Source organism: Pseudopipra pipra, chromosome 1, assembly GCF_036250125.1.
Source record: "Pseudopipra pipra isolate bDixPip1 chromosome 1, bDixPip1.hap1, whole genome shotgun sequence".
In the NCBI taxonomy this organism is placed as follows: Eukaryota; Metazoa; Chordata; class Aves; order Passeriformes; family Pipridae; genus Pseudopipra; species Pseudopipra pipra.
In genome coordinates this window covers 109,936,581-109,954,263 of record NC_087549.1, presented here as the reverse complement: position 1 = coordinate 109,954,263, position 17,683 = coordinate 109,936,581, and the positions used below count along the sequence as shown (strand labels likewise).

The 17,683-nt window shown below is 41.2% G+C and overlaps 1 protein-coding gene across 12 annotated transcripts in view; it reads left to right on the top strand.

Annotated features, from left to right (window-relative positions):
• The window catches only part of ULK4 (unc-51 like kinase 4), a 227,206-nt gene extending 210,806 nt beyond the window's left edge, over positions 1–16,400 (top strand). For 6 of the 12 annotated variants that reach the window (XR_010434258.1, XR_010434260.1, XR_010434256.1 and 3 more), the window contains 3 exons: positions 12,955–13,043; positions 14,448–14,618; positions 16,008–16,086. Coding sequence is in view for 4 of the 12 variants with exons in the window: in XM_064670861.1 (XP_064526931.1) it covers positions 12,955–13,043; positions 16,008–16,092 (174 nt within the window). In the remaining 8 variants the exon portion in view is untranslated. Of the gene's footprint in view, positions 1–221; positions 548–12,954; positions 13,044–14,447; positions 14,619–16,007 lie in introns of those variants that run through there. The other 6 variants (XM_064670861.1, XM_064670850.1, XM_064670841.1 and 3 more) reach the window with 3 other exon arrangements.
• The last annotated feature ends 1,283 nt before the right edge of the window (positions 16,401–17,683 follow it).

Genomic DNA, 17,683 nt, shown 5'->3' with positions numbered 1-17,683 from the left:
TTTAAGGCACACCTTGTTCATGGGAGTTGTGCAATGGCAATTGCAAAACACTGATGTAATTAGCTGCTCATCATCAAAAATATCTGAGGAGTTTAAACTTGAAACCTCTGAAAGAAAATGAAGTGCTTTATAGAGTTAAAAATGCTTTATTTTTAACCTGTGCATATTTATTATGAGTACCTCTGTGTGATAATGGTACTTTATGATTTTTTTTCCCATAGTCAAAGAGAAAATGAGAGGAAAAAATACCCAGTTCACAGCCTGATCAGATCATACCTGAAAGCTGGGCTGCCGGTAGCCGGTTTGTACACATTTCCATACAACTGTCTGTTCAGCTGAAGCCAGGACTGCACAAGGGGAGGTGCTGTAAGCTGGGTGTCAAGTTCACTGCCCGTCTGTGTGGGCACAGTTTGTCAGAACCCTTGCATTCAATAGCATTGCCTTTAGTCAGTCATATCCATTCCTTGAACGCTACATTCACCCACGAGATAAAAGCAAAAAGCAGAAGCACGTATAAAATAAAATGTTTGTTCTCCTACCCCTGGAAGACTGAATCGTGTATTTCAAGGTTGAAGTTTAACTTGTCTCAGCAGGCATTTCATAGCCAGATAAACATGGCATCACAAAGCTGGTTAACATTCACCCACAGCTGCTGGACTCATATTTAATAAATGTTTTCCCTAGGACTTGCTCTGCACTTCTAGAGAAAAATCACTTCCCTAATTTTTTCTCAGTAGACATTGACTTCTAGGCTGTTTGTTCAAGATAAACATCAAAATGAGGATGCAAAGGTCAGTCTCTGCTGTATTAGAGAGTTACAAAGAGAAACAGTCAGTTTTGCTTCCAGAGAATGCTCTCTGATACAAATTAAATTTTTTACTTCCTATAGGAAAAAGGATTTCTTCTTTGGAAATTCAGCAGATTTTGTGTTTATGTGACAGACTCCGCCTTTTCTGTGGACTTCTTTGCTGAAAGTTTTCAGCTTTTCACCTCTTTGTCTCCACCTTTTAATGACAAAAGTCTGGGAGCTCATGCTAAAGGCTCTGAGATGCTGGCTGCAGTGGAGTCTGCAGCCCTGCCTGGTCTGCCACCCCCTCCCTTTGCTGTCCTGCCTCTCTGCTGTCCCCACTCAACAGACCTGGAAACCTGTCTGATCCCAGCATTCATGCAGGCCCACCTTCATTGGCTGTTCAAGCTAAGTTGTGAACAAGAGCGAGATGAAAACAGGGATCTTATTCTCCCCTTCCTGTTTTGGGGACAGGAACTGCTGGCAATGAAATGGATCAAACAGCTGAGGCAGTGATTTTTTTTGATTTTTTTTTAACCACAGCAACTAAACCCAACTAAACCCCTTTGGACAACATAACTGATGATGTAACTAATCTCAATTCAAACACGTTTTCTAAAAATAAGGACGCATTAAAAAATAATAGGGTAGCAACTATCCTTTGATATCAATTTCTTGCTTGGAAGTTTAACATTTAGTGAGCTTTTAAAATTAGGACATCCATCACAATGCCATCAAGGCAAAGGAGTTGAGAAAGCTGTTGCTTGCTCTGTTGGAAATTAATGCTACTCTCCTGAGATAACACAGCTAACTTTCTGGGCTCCCCAGTCTTTTACAGCATGGAGTAAAATAGATTGGTGTAAATCACCAACAGTGGTGGTTCAAGCCAGCCCATATAACACTGCCATTCAGTGAGTGCAGGTTTCACATTCTAGCTAAGAAGCTGATAATTTCTTAAACTGCTTTAGCTCAAGTACCTGTGATTGTTTGACTCTTTACTTAATTGTGTTATTCTAATTTAGCTAAAATTTGTTTAACTACACAGTGGAAAAGATAAGCTGCAGTATCTGTGGTAACGTGTTCAGACAGAGCCTTCTGCGCGAAAAGGATCAACAATTTTAACACATATTTTATAACTTCTACATTTGTTTTTTGACACTGTGATATGTTCTTCCTTGCTTTGTGCCACTTTGGTGATCACAGCTGGGCAGTTGCACTGGGACAGAATTGTCCTTCTCATGCCCCCACCACATGCACAAACAAGTCTTACTCTCCTCTCTCCATCTGCTGTCAAGTATTATGCAGAATTGTTATACATCACCCTTCTTTTTATACTGTCGGGCATGAGTTACCAGCTCCTTGAGTTTATCCTTAAATAAAATGAGCATTGGTATTCCCTGACTTCCCTTATTAACAGAAAAGCAATATGTTGCCATTCATGCCACCAGTTAGTGACATCATGTTGGACTCAAGGTCTTTGTATCTTTTTCTTCTATTGTTGATAGAAGACTGCCAGGTTGAAGATTGTGATCCTTTTTGCTCCCTAGCATAATAAGAGCACTTCATGCATGTGTGAAAATGGCAGTTGATAAAAGATGAAAATGACTGTACAGCCCTGTGTTAGAGAAAAAGGTGATTTATCTTCTCTTTGCAAGTTTCTGCTGTAAATCATTCAACCTTGTCTTAAAGCCCCTTTGTTTTTGCAGCCACAGTGAAAAAACTCTGAAGTGCTTACATTCATCTGTATTTTGAAATACTATTATAAAGGACAATAAGATGGTATTATGTTGGAGACAGCTGCAAGAGTTTCTCTTATAGACAGGCTGCCAGGAGCTACAACTCAATGAAATGATGAAAGCTTAGGAAAGCTACCCCAGGAACCTCTTCCTGACAGTCCTCAGTAAAACTGATAGTAAGCCAAGTGTGAGTTAAGGTAGAGAGAGGAAAATCGATGTGAAATTATCAAATCACTAGTTTCTTGATGTCACTAGATCAGCTGGGGCTCATAGAGGTTGAAGCATGTGGAGTCCAAACACACCTTAATGAAAAGGCAAGTGTTGAAAACCAACACCTGAACGTACTGACAACTTGTGGTTATCTACAGTGTGAGATGGAGTGAGGGAGGATGACCTCTGAAGTAGCTGTGAATGCTTACTCACAACTTGGCCTATTGAATCATTCATTCTGTGTTAAATCTTACTATGTTTATTTGGAATAAGTAGTGTAAGTCTGTAAGTATATGTGTGTCTGTAAGTATATATGTGTCTGTGTTAAGTGCAGATTTGGGCTGGTATTTTGGTTGATGATTGTTTTCAATCTGCAATGGCTGCTCTTTAATGACACTGATGGGGGAGGGGAGAGAAACAAATATGGGATCTGCTCTTAATTTTGGAAAGCAGCAAGAATGAAAAGTCTTTATTCCAGTGGCTGGCATACTGTGGACTCACGTTCCTGAGGAAGGTACTTACCCACTTGTTTGGAATGTGTTTACTTTTTGAGCCATCCCCCAGTGATTATCACTGTGCTGGTATTTGGGTATTGGGAGCCCAGTACGATTATGAACAGATACAGGAGCTGTCTAAAAAAGCAGTACTGCCGTGGTCAGCAGTGAGAAATATGTTCTCTTCACACAGACAGATGTTTTGCTTCGGGTTGTACAGTGAAACTGGCAGTTCTGAAACCTGCAACCTGTTTATTTGATTCATAATTCGAGGGCAGTATCATTCCCAATGACTATCACTGTTGTTTTCATTATAGAGTCCTAATTCATTGTTTCTGTGGGCACAAAAGTATTGCCAGACTCATTTGGTGTTTCAGTGCACTGTAATTTCCCATAGTGCAATACTATGGGAAATACTATTGGGATTGCCGAGCTGTGTCATCTGTTGGGCTCATCACTATTACTTCCTTTTGACCTCCCCTATGTAATTATGCATGGATGACTTACTAGCTTCTGTAAAGATACCTAAATGCAACTGGGCTTGTTAAATAAAAAAGTGAGCAGACCAAAATTATTCTTTCTGAGGTCAGTGAGGAGCAACTAGGTGGCTGTTTGCTCTCTGTCAGGCAGCCAGAGCCATCTGTCACATGACAATAAGCAAGCATCGATTTCAGAAGTCCATTTGTTTTTATGACAGTTTTTACAATTTTATGGAAATTGAACCATTACATAAAGCCAAATTTTCCTCAGAAATTGGTGTTTTATAGACTTATATCCCTGTTCAGTCATTTACATTCCTAGTTGCATTTTACATAAAGCATAAATACACTGATCCTTTTTTCCCCCAATAAAAAAAATCTTCAGAGCATTTTTTGTATCTTTTTTTTTCCCCAGTATGTGCAAGACTATCCCTGTTTGGTGCTTAAGGAAAACCTCAAGGGTTCTATGTCCAAGTTTTATGTGTCCATAGAAACCAAGTCGATAAGGAGTAGAAAGAAACTAATGTTTGATGCTTTAATCAAAATCATAGTTCAACATGATTTTTCTAACAAGATTTTGCTGCTTTTTTTTATTCTTTAAGGATGTATTTTTCGTAATCTGTGTTAGTTCTTAATTTAACTCATCATATTCCTGCTTTTCTTGGAATGATAAATCCAATTCATTAAGCCAAATTGTAGAGATTTTTAGTTGGAATCTTGTGTTCGAGTCCAGATTATGACCAATGTGAGCATGAGCCTTCTAATTTTGTTTCATCCTCCATAGAAGTTGATAAATGCCGTATAAACGTTCTACTCAGGGGAAGTTATGGATTTTACATACTTGATCAGACTTGTATTGCACCAGTGGATCTGTAAAAGGACAACTTGGACAGCATCCCTGCACATCACTCTGTCTTCTATTTTTATGAGGAACATTTTAAAGCAGGACAAGAAACAATGTCAGGTTGGAGATATTATTTTTTGGAGGCTGTATCCATTAAATCTAAAATTCCTCAGTAAACTACAACTTCTTGACCATTCCTAGGGGTTTGCCCACTTCACCTGAGCATCACTGCATGGCTGCTCAAGGTTTTGTGTCCTTATATATAACAGCATTTATTACATTGAAAATTTGCTTGCATACTTCTTTTGTATGGTAATTACCATTTAAAGGTAAGCACTTTCCAGTATGCTCTGGGTGTCACTGACTTTCCTAGTAGCAAGAAGATGAGCTGTCTGTGGTAATGATTCTTACCCTTACAAATGTGTAAATGTTTGGAATTACATGAATTGTCATAGCAAGAAATATGTTAGGAAAGATTTAGGTTCAGCAGTACTAGATAAACATGAAAAGAAAATGTGCATAAAAGGAAGGCCATCCCTAACCCTTGGAGCACATTAATGAAAGTTCAATGTAACTCAAAACAAACTAATTAGGTCATAAAAGATAATGTCACTGGAAAAAGAGTTATGGGAATCAACATTTAAGAGGTATTGGGAGTTACTTGTCAGAAACTTTAGGAGAAAAGAAATTTTAGGAGAAAAGCTGATTAAGAGAAAGAAAAATTATGAAGGATATTTCAATATGAGAGATTCAGAGAATGATGAACTTGAGGGGAAGTCTAGATAAGGAAAGAATCTGTTTTTGTGTTTGTTTATAACTGCTTTTAGATTTTTTGGTCCAAAACAAGCAGGAACCTCTGTAACAGCTTCTAAAGGAACATAAATGTAGGATATGAACTGTGGCAATAAAAAATTATTCCAGTGGATTTCCTTGTTCCTTTTGTAAGGAGGAAGTCACAAGAGACCATCAGGGTAAGATGTACCTGGAGGATGATGGTCTCATCAGATCCAGCAAGGTGAGGACAGGCAAACTGCCTGGGAGCCATGGAAGAGGGATCCCAGGGGCTTGCAAGTTTTGTGTCAGCTTAGTATGTGACCCTATTTAGCTACAGCTGATGTTTGAGGTAGCTGGGATCATGGTCTGGACAGAGAGCGAAACTACTCTGAAGTGGTACCTCAGGGGAGTTATTGACACACAGGTGACAGAGGAACCTGTGCTTGTGGATGAGATCACCAGCAACAGGATGGCAAGTGGTTATTTTTATGTTATATTGATGTTGGGCTGGCTTATGAGCATGCATAACTTGTCAACACTGCAACCCTGTGTGGAAGTCTCCTCTGTAGTACCTTTGAGACATGTTTTGCCAGACAGGACTCCTGAAGTTGTTGTGCTCAGCTGGTTATATAATGGATGTGAAGAGGTTGCCCTATCCAGTTCTCCTAAGTCAGATATTTTCACCTCATGACAGAGAGTGGAAACTGCAATAATGGATATTTTCTGGATTATAAGGACATCTTAAATTCCTGAAAGTGAGCTGAGAACACTACTTGCAATAAAACCAAATTTAAAAAAATCAAGACAGAGAGCAGTCTTCTGTTCAATAATTACCCTGCGGTTTTACAGGTCTTCTCTTATGCTCAGACAATGCCCCTTAGAGTTGGTAATTTTACAATTTTACAACAATCACAGAGCATGTCTCTGTGTGCAAAACGTATATGCTGAAGGGCAGAGAATAGCCTCAAAGTGGAAGTTGTCAAGAAACATCCAAAATCAATTAACAATTATGTAGCATGTGGGAGACATTCCTTGTCTCTCTGTGAATAGTCCTCGAGACAGTGTGGCTTTCAGACTGCCGGGAAACTGGGACGGTTCCAAGTTACCGGTAGGAATTGCTTTGAACTTAGAATAAACCTGCCTACACATATACAAATTAGAAGAAAACAAAACACATGGAATGAAATCTTGGCCTTATCAAAATCAAAAGGAGTTTGCTGCTGACTTCAGTGCAACAAGAATTTTATCCATAAAAAGGAAAAAAAAAAAGATTTTTGAACTCTAAAATCAGAGCTAAGCTGTCTGATGTAGTGTGTGTTTTCTTTTTTTTTTTTTTTTTTTTGGTCACAGATACCTGCTTGTTTTCACATGTATTTGCAGGATCTGAAGGCCACAAAGTCTTTGTAATTGGGTGTCTGCAATCCCTGACTGCAGTGTGCTTGCCAAAGCACACCTGGAACACTCATGCTTTTGTAACTTTCATTGCTTGTTTTTATGGTCCAGCAGCATTGCTCAGGCCTGTTCAAATGAGTTAGGAATTAGTAACATAAATATAACTTGTCCTACTTGATTTGTTCTTCCCACACACATATTCTGTGTCTCTCTCCAGCTGAACCATGTGTAGAAAAGAGAGTAGAGCAAGGAGGCAATGCCAGGAAGGTTTTTACCCTTTTAGAATGAGCTGTCATACATTATGGAGAGCAAAAATAACTTGTGACCATCCTAGTGAGTGTACAATGTATCTGTGAGCACACTGTCCTACACTAGCATGGCCTGGCAAGAGTTACCATTAATTTTCACCGAACAACCTGTAAATGGACTGTGCCTTAGCACTTTAAAGGGTCCTATCCCATGTACCTGCTGAGAGCACGTCTAACTAATGTCAGATTAAACACCTCACAAAAGACCAGTGTATTTATCTGGGAATTTCGTTGCTGGTTCTAGTTGTTTTGCTTTTATCTTTTAGAAAATTTCTGCCACAGATATAAAATTGACCTAATACTAGACTGCTTCCCTGGTAAATGAGAGTTCATGTTTAACTTCTCCAACCTGCAGAGCCGTGTTGCCTCTTGCCTCCCTGCCAAGTCCCAGTGTTATTCACTCCCTGCATGGGAACCATCCAAACCTCCCTGCCTCTGTCCATCCAGTGGAAACGGTGCTGCAGCGACAAAGATGTGACCTTCACTTGCCTAGAAAAGGGGAGAGGACTACGGGACAGCACAGGGGCCCGTAGCCAGCTGCACAGGGGCCTCCAAGCCTGAGAAAAGGCTTGGAGTTGTGATCTTCACTGTCTGGACTGTGAGTTTTTGTTTGCTATGTTAGCAATCTGAGCTCCAAAAATGAGAGCGAATTTGGGTAACTTCACTCTCAGCAGGCAGGTTTCCCTGCCCTTTGGCAACTACGCACTCCCCGTGCATTGTCCGGGTATCTCAGTCTCTGCTTGGGATTCCTCTCTGAGGTTTGATGATTAAAACATAATCATTACAGCCTCCAGTTTATAGGCTCCAAATTCTTTATTGGGTCTGGCCCTTCATTACGCAGAGGTTAACGTTACTTTATGTTACTTTGTAAGAGTAAATGTGCAGGCCTACAGAAGTGACAGATCCACTTGATCTGTCATGGGAAGTGAGGAGTTCATTTGTTATACTTCCTCCAGGCACTGCTAGCTTAGTGTATATGTTTGGAGAGCAACCTATAATGAAATAAATGCTTATATTCAGTAAGTCCACAGCCAATGGATCTGTTAGTTTTAGTTCATCTGAGTGACTCTCTTTGCAGTATTTGCTTGGTTATTGTGCTCTTCCATTGAGAAGGAATGGCTGCATATTTCTGGCCATGTCATCATGAGTTGTGAGTGACAAACCAAGTGACATGATTTATTTGATTACTGCAATGCTTGTGAATAGCTCAGCACTGACAGCCTGGGAGGAAAAGTACCATTAAATGCCCTGGGATAGACATAAGATGGGTCACAATACTAGAAGGTTTTCTCTTCCAACCCAGGCATTGTGCTTCATTTCTGAAGTTACCATCCCATTGACTTATTTGCTGGGCTGTCACATCAGCTATAGCAATATTTTTGACACCACTATATTTCGTGACATTTGTTCCTTAAAAAATGGGAATAAGGTCACACTAAGCAGCTGTGAATAGCCATCAACTTTCAGTCACCACCAGCCTAGATGACATTTGAAACAGCAGCTTTGGTTGGGGATGAAAGGCTCTCCTACTGACAGTGCCTTCAGCCAGTCAAAGATGGAAGTAGGAATGAGAAGTCTGAGATGCATATTTAAAATTGCAGGAACAGCACTTACTGTGAAGACATTCTTTGAAATAGTGTCTAGAGGGCAACAGGAGTGTGCTTAGTTCTTTAATTTTTTTAGTCTGAAACCTTAGTTTTTAAAATTATGTTTCATATCTTACATAGGGTCCCAGTTAGTCCACAGAAAAAATAAACTGCTGATTGGTTTTACTGGAGTATTAGCTAAAGATACAATTTCCATTCACAGAAAAGCCTCCAACAGGCTCTAAGTGATACTTTATTAACAGCATGTGTCAATATTTAAGTGATGCCAACATTGGACCTACAAGCATCTGATGATTCTGATAAACCATAGCAGCTCCTGTGTTACCTGTGCTCTCAGCCAGTGTCACTAAAGTTGAGCAAGAACTGAGTACCTGCAAATGTAATTAGCTTGATTGTATTAAGTATTTATGAAAAAGCAAGGAAGCATCACTTTATGAGGTTAAAATAGGTGTGTTTGGGAAAGAGAAGAAAACAGTTTGTGAGAAAGAGCATTTGAGGTGTCTTGCTTGTGTCTGTATATACAGACATGGTGGTGGCTTGTAGAAAAGCATCTGTTGAGCATGCAAATGGTAAACATCTCAGCAGTTGTTTATTTGAGAAGATAACACTTGAGGGTGCAGCTACATATGCTCCCAAAAACCTTTCCTCAACCAACCAAGAAGTTTCAAATAAAAAACTCCTTCTTTTTCCATTATTTCTCAGTTTACGTCACAGACATCAAGCTTTTGGGTTACTTGAAACCTCAATAGAGAAGGAGCATTTCTTTCTCTTCAAAATGGTGAGAAAGTAGTTTAGTGCTTAGGTCATTTATCTGAGTTGTAAATTACAAAGCGTGAGTTATGACTAATCAGAGAAAGCAGTTCAGTATTATGAAACCAACCTTAAGAAAAATAATTGTCCCCTAAATTTCTATGCTTTCTTGAAATTTGAATTACAAAAGTCCCTTCTTAGCACAAGAATGCAAAACTCCTCAATTTATTAGTGAAGTCAATATTCCAGCTGGTGTTTTGTATTGTTTCATTTCCTGCACTCATCTTTAGCAGCACCATAATAGCTGAACAGTTTTCCTAAATTTTAGGAAACACTGAAGTTTACATATCAACTATTTCTTGCATTTCTTACGGCTCATCCTTGTTTAATAGGACTGAAGAGAGGAAAACTGCTGAATGGTTGTGGTCTTAATAAAGAAGAGTAATTTTGACATTCTTGTTAAATTGCAGTGAGTGTGCAACTAAACTGAGATTTAATTACATTTTTAATTAAAGGAATAGCTATTGATTATGTCATTGAATCTGTGTTGTAGCCAGTCCTAACAAACAGCAATATTACAAGAGATCATTAAACTAGTTGTTAAAATTCCAAATTAATGAGAACAAGACTGGTGTGGATAAAAGGCACAGCAATGCTGGGTAGAAGAAAAAGATAACAAAGTAAAAAATACATTAATTTCTCAAATTTTGGTGAATGATGGTTTTATGTCCCATCATTACTTATTATAATCTATGGAATAAAATTAAGATGAAAATGGAACACTTTTTAAATAAGAAACATGGGTAAAGTTTCATCTTAAAGGTGAACAGTGATTCAGACAATATTTCTCACGAGCTGATGTGAAGCAGGATGTAATCTGTCGTTTGCAAGAGACCTTCCGATTGCTCAGGAGCAATCAGATCCACCACTCGGAGATAAAGGGCAAATAAATGCCAGCGGTCAGAGCAGTAACAGCATGGGAGGAATGACAAAACCACAGGCAACTGTGGTTGAGATGGCTGCTGACAGCTCACCCTGTATTCAACCTGCAGTTTTCCTGCTACCACAGAGCTGGTCCTCTCCCAGGCCCACGGAGCGGATGCCTGGTGGTGGATAGGAAGCAGTTTTCTGGGCACTGGTGATGGAGAGCAGATGGGAAACCCCAGCTGCCCGCGTAAACCTGTGCAGCCCTGTTTCGTCTGTGCAAGTTCTCTGTGGGTATAAGTGGCACTGCTGACTGGCAGGCCAGTTCTTTGCCAGCACCCCTTGGCTTGTGTGAAGCTGTTAGTTGATGCTCTCAAGAAAATGCATTATAAATTTGGGTTAGACTTAATTTAAGTGATTTTAACCTCCAGGCAGCTTGTGCTGATCTTTTCCTTCCTTGTGCTACCACTTTTACTGCTGAAAAGGTCTTACTGAAGCATTTTGTCAGATGGGAGTAGCCCCTATGGGTAGTTACTGCAGAAGCCCATTGCTTGTGGCTGAAAGCTTCTCTGAACAGTGAAGTCTAACTGAGAGGTGGGGTAGATGATCTCATGGGTATTTCTGTTTCTATCTGTTACAATTTTTGTGCATATAAAGCCATTTTAATCCTTTCCATTCAAGTGCATTGTATGCACAGAAATGTTTTCTTAATAGTGACACGAAGCATGCTGCTACATGGGCAAGGTTATAGTCAGACCCTATGACTGAGTTGGACTAAGTTATTTTTGGAAATAGATCATTTCAGAATTAAACCTTCTTCTTTTTACCAGATTTTATAGTTGAGTATATTTTGAATGTTCTGTGTATGATGCCATTGGCTATTTTGTGAAGAGACTATGAGGGTTGTACAGATGTCAGCACCCAAGAATTAGGATGTAGTAGAATGAGAGATAACTGTAACCTTTGTTGACCGCGTGGTTTTATGGAGCATGATTCAGTCCTAGTGACTTTCCTTCTCCCATGACCTGTGGCTTTTTTAAGTGTGCAGGATAAACAAGTGGCACAAATGTGGCAAGTGTAGAGAATGTGGCAGTGGCTGCTGAGCTGCAGAAATTGTAGGGAAATGTTTGGTAGAGGCATGAGCACTCTTTAGGAACAGAAAGCAATTTCTTGTGGTGAAAGCATTTTTCCCCTTATATTGCTCCTATTATGCGTGGTGGTGTTCTCACATTCAGAACCCAGATAACAAAACATTTTCTGTGTCTAACAGGTAATAAATACAGAAGAGTGGATTACTGAAATATAAACTGAGAGAGTCAGATATAAACCTCAAGATAGTAAAAAGGTTTAATAACCTGTAATCAGGATTTACCAATGATTTGTGCTTAGGTAATGGCATCACTGGTTTTTTTCCAACACACAGGATATGTTTTACTTTACTTCAGGCAGCTCCCTGTTCCCTGTAACTGCTAAACTACAGGATGTTATGATTATAGATGTAGTGACACTGTTGTTGCAGAATCACTGCTGATAAATTATGGTGGGATGGCAGCTGTAAATACAGCTTCTGTTGTGATTTAAGAGGGAGATGTGAAGGCGTATTGCCCAGATGCTTGATCAATGGTAAACAGGGCCAGAAGCAGCATGCTAAAACTTAAAAGTCCTTGCCAGATTTTGGGATTTGAAGTCATCGTTTCAAGCATTAGCTCCTCCAGTATCAAAATAATCAGCTGCTCTGGTCCTCCCCTTCTCCTTTGTCTCCAGCCAAGATTTATTTACCTTTGCGAGCAGGAGCTGACACGCAAACCATTTTTTTCAGTAATTTTTTTGAGATACAAGAGCTTCTTCAGCAAGCTGCCAAGTCACTAGTGTCTATTTGAGCTACAGTGCTTGTGGCTTCATGTCGTGTCCCTTGTGACCTTCCCATTCACCTGCTTAACTGTCAGGAAATGTGTGGCCGTTTGGAGCTGTGTAGTTCTGCTACTTAAGGCTGGAGAAACAATAAGCCAGTTGTTACAAATTAGTGTAATAAACCACACCAGAAGCAAAATCAGCTATAATCAGGATTCATTTGATGCAAAAAGGGCACGTAGCTTTGGTCACTCAGCCCCCTGCTCTGTAGATGACAGTCCTGTGCAAGTAATACTCGTATTGACAGATGAGATGGCAAGAAAAATTTCAATATACAATTGTTAACTTCACAGTGATTTTAACCTGGCTGCTCTCAGAGAAACCCCACACATCCTGATCTGAACTCTGGTGGAAGCTTGGTTATTTTTTCCCTGAAATGAGAAATGAAAATGACTGCCTCCCCAGGATCTCCCTGGGATTCAGACTAAAATGAGGCTTGTATTTGCATTGATACTAAGGACGAAATCAGGATTGGCAGACCAATGTGTGAATTTGCGCACATACTGGGACTCAGAACATGGCTGAATATTGTTCAACCAAGACATTTTAGCTGGTCTCTGCCTAAAATTCAGTCCTATTCAGTAAAAGGGATTTTTTTCTTGGGTCTCTTTAATGTCACATTCCATTTACAATTGTAATAAATGCTGTAACTTGTTTCCCTCTCCCCTATCCCTCGAAAAATGACAGAGAGGAATCTTTTGCTAAGCCTTTGATAACAGTTCTTTCTTTTTGTTCCAGATAACTTCAAACAAGAAGCACTTGGAGAGCCTGAAGAATGATGGCAATGCTCTTATCCAAACTCTAGAGAGCCTGGCCCAAACTGCCAGGTGAGTTCCCTCAGGCTTCCAGGAATTTCCAGGGTTGAGAGCACTCCCCTCCTCTTTTGTCTGAGATGGTCTTCTCCTGTAATTCTGTGCACTATGAGCTTCTCAGGTTTCTGTCCCTGCCCCCTCCCCGCACTCTCTCCTCCAAAGTGCTCTCATTCAGCACTTATGGCACGCTTTGATCCTTTGATCCCCAGCTGGGTTGAGCCGCAGTGTGCGGCCCGGTCCAGCTCCGTGGGTGTGCCTTGGTGATTTTGCAGCTTACTTGTTTTTATAAATTTATTATTTTATTCCAAACATTTGGTTTCTATAACCGGATACCTGTCAGTGGTTCTTGGCTGGATGCACAGTGCGACGTTTGTGCCCTGTTTTAAGGTGACTGTGTTTGGTGCACTTGCAAGCTGATTCCTTTAAGACGTACGGCTGAGGAACAAAACTGCTTTTGTTTAAGAATACCTGTGGCATCTCCGAGAAGGCACGAGACTTAGGGGAATGCCGTGGCCTTCTCTGCATGAACAGAGGTGCTAGTCCCAGCAAGCTGGCCAAACCTTAGCTCATCTCCCATAGACTTTGCCTCATCTAATCCCCTGTGGAAATATGAATGAATGAATGACTGTTCTCTGCCCCTCAAAACAAATTTTACACTTCTGCTATGGACTGTTAGGCTTCACTGCACTCCTGGTTGGACTAAAATTCATAGAGAAGTTGTAGTTTGTAAGTCAGATTTTGAAGCACTAAGATAATCCTTTCAGTGCCCTTTGTGCTCCCAAATGCAGGCTTTTGGGAAAATTGGCTCCTCGACATTGTGTCAGTGTGTACCCTGTGTTGGAAGGAAGGAGGGGTGTGAGCACATGTGGAGAGGAAATACTGGGACGTGCTGAGTGTAAGGAGATGCACACTGAGGACTAACCAAATCTGTTGAGAACAGTCAGTATCCCTCTCACACACTCAGCTGCTGACTCACAGGTTTTTGTATGACACATTAAATTATCTATCTGAAATAAAGCATCAGCTCACCCCAAGGGAGACACAGGCACCACCACTGAAGATGATAATGGAGGAAGATGGGTTTTCTTCTCTTAGAATCAGCTTTCATTCTGTTTTGTAGCATTCCAGCATTAGATGCACTAGACTGTCTAGTGCACATCGCTGTCTTTGAGTCTGCTTTTCTGGCTTCCTCAATAGTCTGTTAGAGTCTATACATTTCTGTATGCAGAAACCCACATGCTACAGAGTCCAAATAAACAGCACTCACTCTTATTTAACACAAGATGCTCGGTAGATGAAATTCTGGCTGATGCCATTGAGAAGTGTTTTGCTACATTAGAGTGAGCCAAGTTCCTCTGCTGTGCTGAGCTCCTGCACTGAGAATTCACTCATTTCATTTCCCCTCCTCCCCTTCTTTAGGGAACACATGCCCCTATCCATTTGCCTCCAGAAGAGACCAAGACCATTACAGCCTGGATCTTGGGGCTGTAATGGACTCAGACATGGATAAATTGGCAACAGACAAGCAGGAGAAGCCTGGAGTTAGCAAGCTTTATCAGACTTAGTTAAATGGCCATTTGTTTATGGAGGGTATGGATATTTTGCATTCTCTTCAGATTCCCTTATGTTGCCATGTTTCCTTGTGACCTAATAAACTTGATCTCCTCACCTGTGCTTTGAACCTGGTTAAGGAGCCTCCCTGTATCTCATGCAGAATTGGAAATGTTTTAGAGAAGGCTACAACAAAGATCCTGGATGTAAGCCATCCTGAGTATTCTAAGCTCCCAGGCCCTTCCACTCACATATTACCACTGAGTTGAATTGACTGAGGAGTGGTTTTGCTTTGCTCATTTCTTACAGACAGGTTTCTAATCTCTCACTCTTCCTATGTGTCAGAAGGGAGATTCCAGCCAAGTCACATGCCAAGAGGAGGGCACTGCTTGAATTGCAGCTGCTTTTGGTGCTCCCCTGTTGCCCTGTAGCAGCCATGGATTGTCAAACTCTATCTCTGTGATGCATCCTCAGCTAGTTGCAACAGGTAGTTTTAAGAGTGACAAAACCAACCCATTTTGCTTAGTAACCACCTGGAATAAAATCTACACTTGAAAATGTGGGCTTGTAGCCATTTCTCAGTGAAGACAGTTGCCAAGATGAATTTGTTTCAGATAACTGAATTTTCTGATTTAAACTGCTGCTCCTTAAGACATTTGCTTACATAGTATGAACTGATCATTTGGATTTCCTGGCTAGCTCTGCATTCCCCAAAGTGTGGAGTAGCATCAGTAGGTATTGTCATTAGCAGCAACCAGGGAAGTTGCAGACTGATCTGCTGCTGTCCTTTCTAAGCTAAAGATGGGAGATGGGAATCTATAAAAACCCAAAAGACATGTTTCTGTGGACAAGCAGTATTGTGTTAGAGCCTCGGTTCCAATGCTAGGAAAAAAAGGTGTTTCCAGAAGGAAAAATTTGGCAAAATACATATACTAAAACCTTAGGTGAGGAAGCAAAGGGCCCCATCGTTTGATCTCAAGCCTGCAGTGCTGTGGGTGGAGGGGCAGTCCGTCCTCCTTGCAGGAGGTGGGCAACACCTGGAGTGGCACTGCCTACCTGTGCAGAGCAGCACTGCAGTAAGAGAGCTGTATGTGTGAAAACACATCTTTCTGTCAAGCTGGGAATGTGCGTGTGTGTAGATTCCTGGGGGGCATGATAAATTATATCTTCTTTTTTTACAGAGTTTTAACAGAGGAGGTTGAGTGAGGTAGCAGTGACTGGGAATTTGACCTGAAATTCACTTCTACACAAGATTTGCGTCAAGGCAGAATCAGAAGTTACCTGTTACTGCTTAACAGAAAAGTGGACATAGAGTGCAGTTAATGGCTATTCAGAATTTTCTAACATACATAAAGGCAAAGGTGGAATTTGAACAATACCCTTTTTCCCTGAGAATGTCTAATAGATGTTACTCTTTTTAATTCCTAGCTCTCATGCTGATGTTGCTGTTGCTTCCTTGGCATTTGAAATTCTGAGAACAGCGGGACATGAAAATATCAAGACTACCAAGTGAACCGGTTTTGACTGGCCCACCGAAATGTGCAGCTGTGTGCGCTGCTCAGCACCTCAGTCCTGCAGGAACATCTTCAGATGAGCTGAGCAGATGTAATTTAGCAAGCTGAGTTGCAGCATATGCAGGAATTTGGGAGGCTTCAGGAAGGGAGGGAAGCTGGTTCTAGGGGGTGGTTTGTTTCTTAAACCCCTGTAAGGATGAATTCTTGGTTACTACTTTACCTTGTTGGCATTACATTACGTAGCTCAAGTATCTGACAGTTTGAAAGTGTAAATTAAATAAATAGTACAGTTGTTTCACAATATAAAGTGTTTCACTATTTTAAGCTGCTATTAGAAATGCTCGTTTATTTTTTGGACCAGGTGACTGCCCTGGCTGTTCATCTTAAGGGGTCCCCTCATGCTTGTGACTGGCACTAGAAAATACCTTTTCATCAAGACAGGCAATATTCTTCACCTCAAGCAACCAGAACCAATCCCTGTGATCACACAGAGGCTGTGTATGGATGATACATATTACTGGGGTTTTACCCAGTAGCAGGAATTTTTTGTGTGTGCGCCCCACTCTTTCCTAGTTTCCTGCACAGCTTAAACTGCACTGGTGGAGTGTCATTCTCAGCTGCCAATGCTCCTGGCTGGAGCTCTTCTTTGAAAATAGGTGCGATGATGACCCTGGCAGTTTGGTATATCCCCATGAAAAGTTGGTACCCTAGGAATGGTCCTTTAGAGCTTGGAGATACCACAGAGTGTAAAGAATTAATGTCTTCTCCACATGTGCTGTGAAGACCACTTCTTAATGTCTGTCTGTCAGTGCAGCAACTCCATGTTCCACTGCACCTACCAAACACAGGTGCCTATTGGCAGTTGCTGCTACACCACCTGCTCTTGGACAGCCCAGTTATCCAGAGTATGTGGAGGCAAGCAAACACCCCTGGGTAAACAGATATCACTGTGTGTGTCCTAAAGGAATTATTTTCTCATATTACTTCAAATATCACTGTGTATCTTTCATAGCTTAATAGCTGGAGTTACTAGGAATGGGGAAAAGTTCAGTGGTGGCTGTTATTTGGTGCAGTGTTTTACAGTAAGGGTTGTCTAGCGTGAGTGTGGCAGAGAGGAACAAAGTGTGTTACTGGGTGAGACTTTCCCCTCTGCAGCTGCAGTGCCTTTGGTCTGCAAGGGAGAGGGGGAGTGCTCTGGCGTGTGCTTCCCTTCAGCTCTCATCACACTGAGCCACGAGCCTCTGCAGCCAAGGCCCTCTCTGATCTCCTGCCGGCAAACTGCTGCCTGAGGTGGAAGTGACTGGGAGCGTTTGCTCCCGCCGAGGCTGGTGACAGCTGCACAGTGCAGATGTGCACTCTGTGGCTTAGTAGGCACTTTCAGAACCACTTTCCCGCTTTCAGCCACACAGGTGCTGCCTCCAGAGGAGTCAGTTACACACAAGTCTTATCTTGCACAGTAACTGAAGACTGAGGACACCTGAAAATGGGTTTAAGCTCCTGAACCAGCTGACAGCTTGCACACAAAGGATCTTCATCTCACTGACCCTGTGACAGCACACTGCTGAAGGGAACTGAGGCAAGACACTGTTC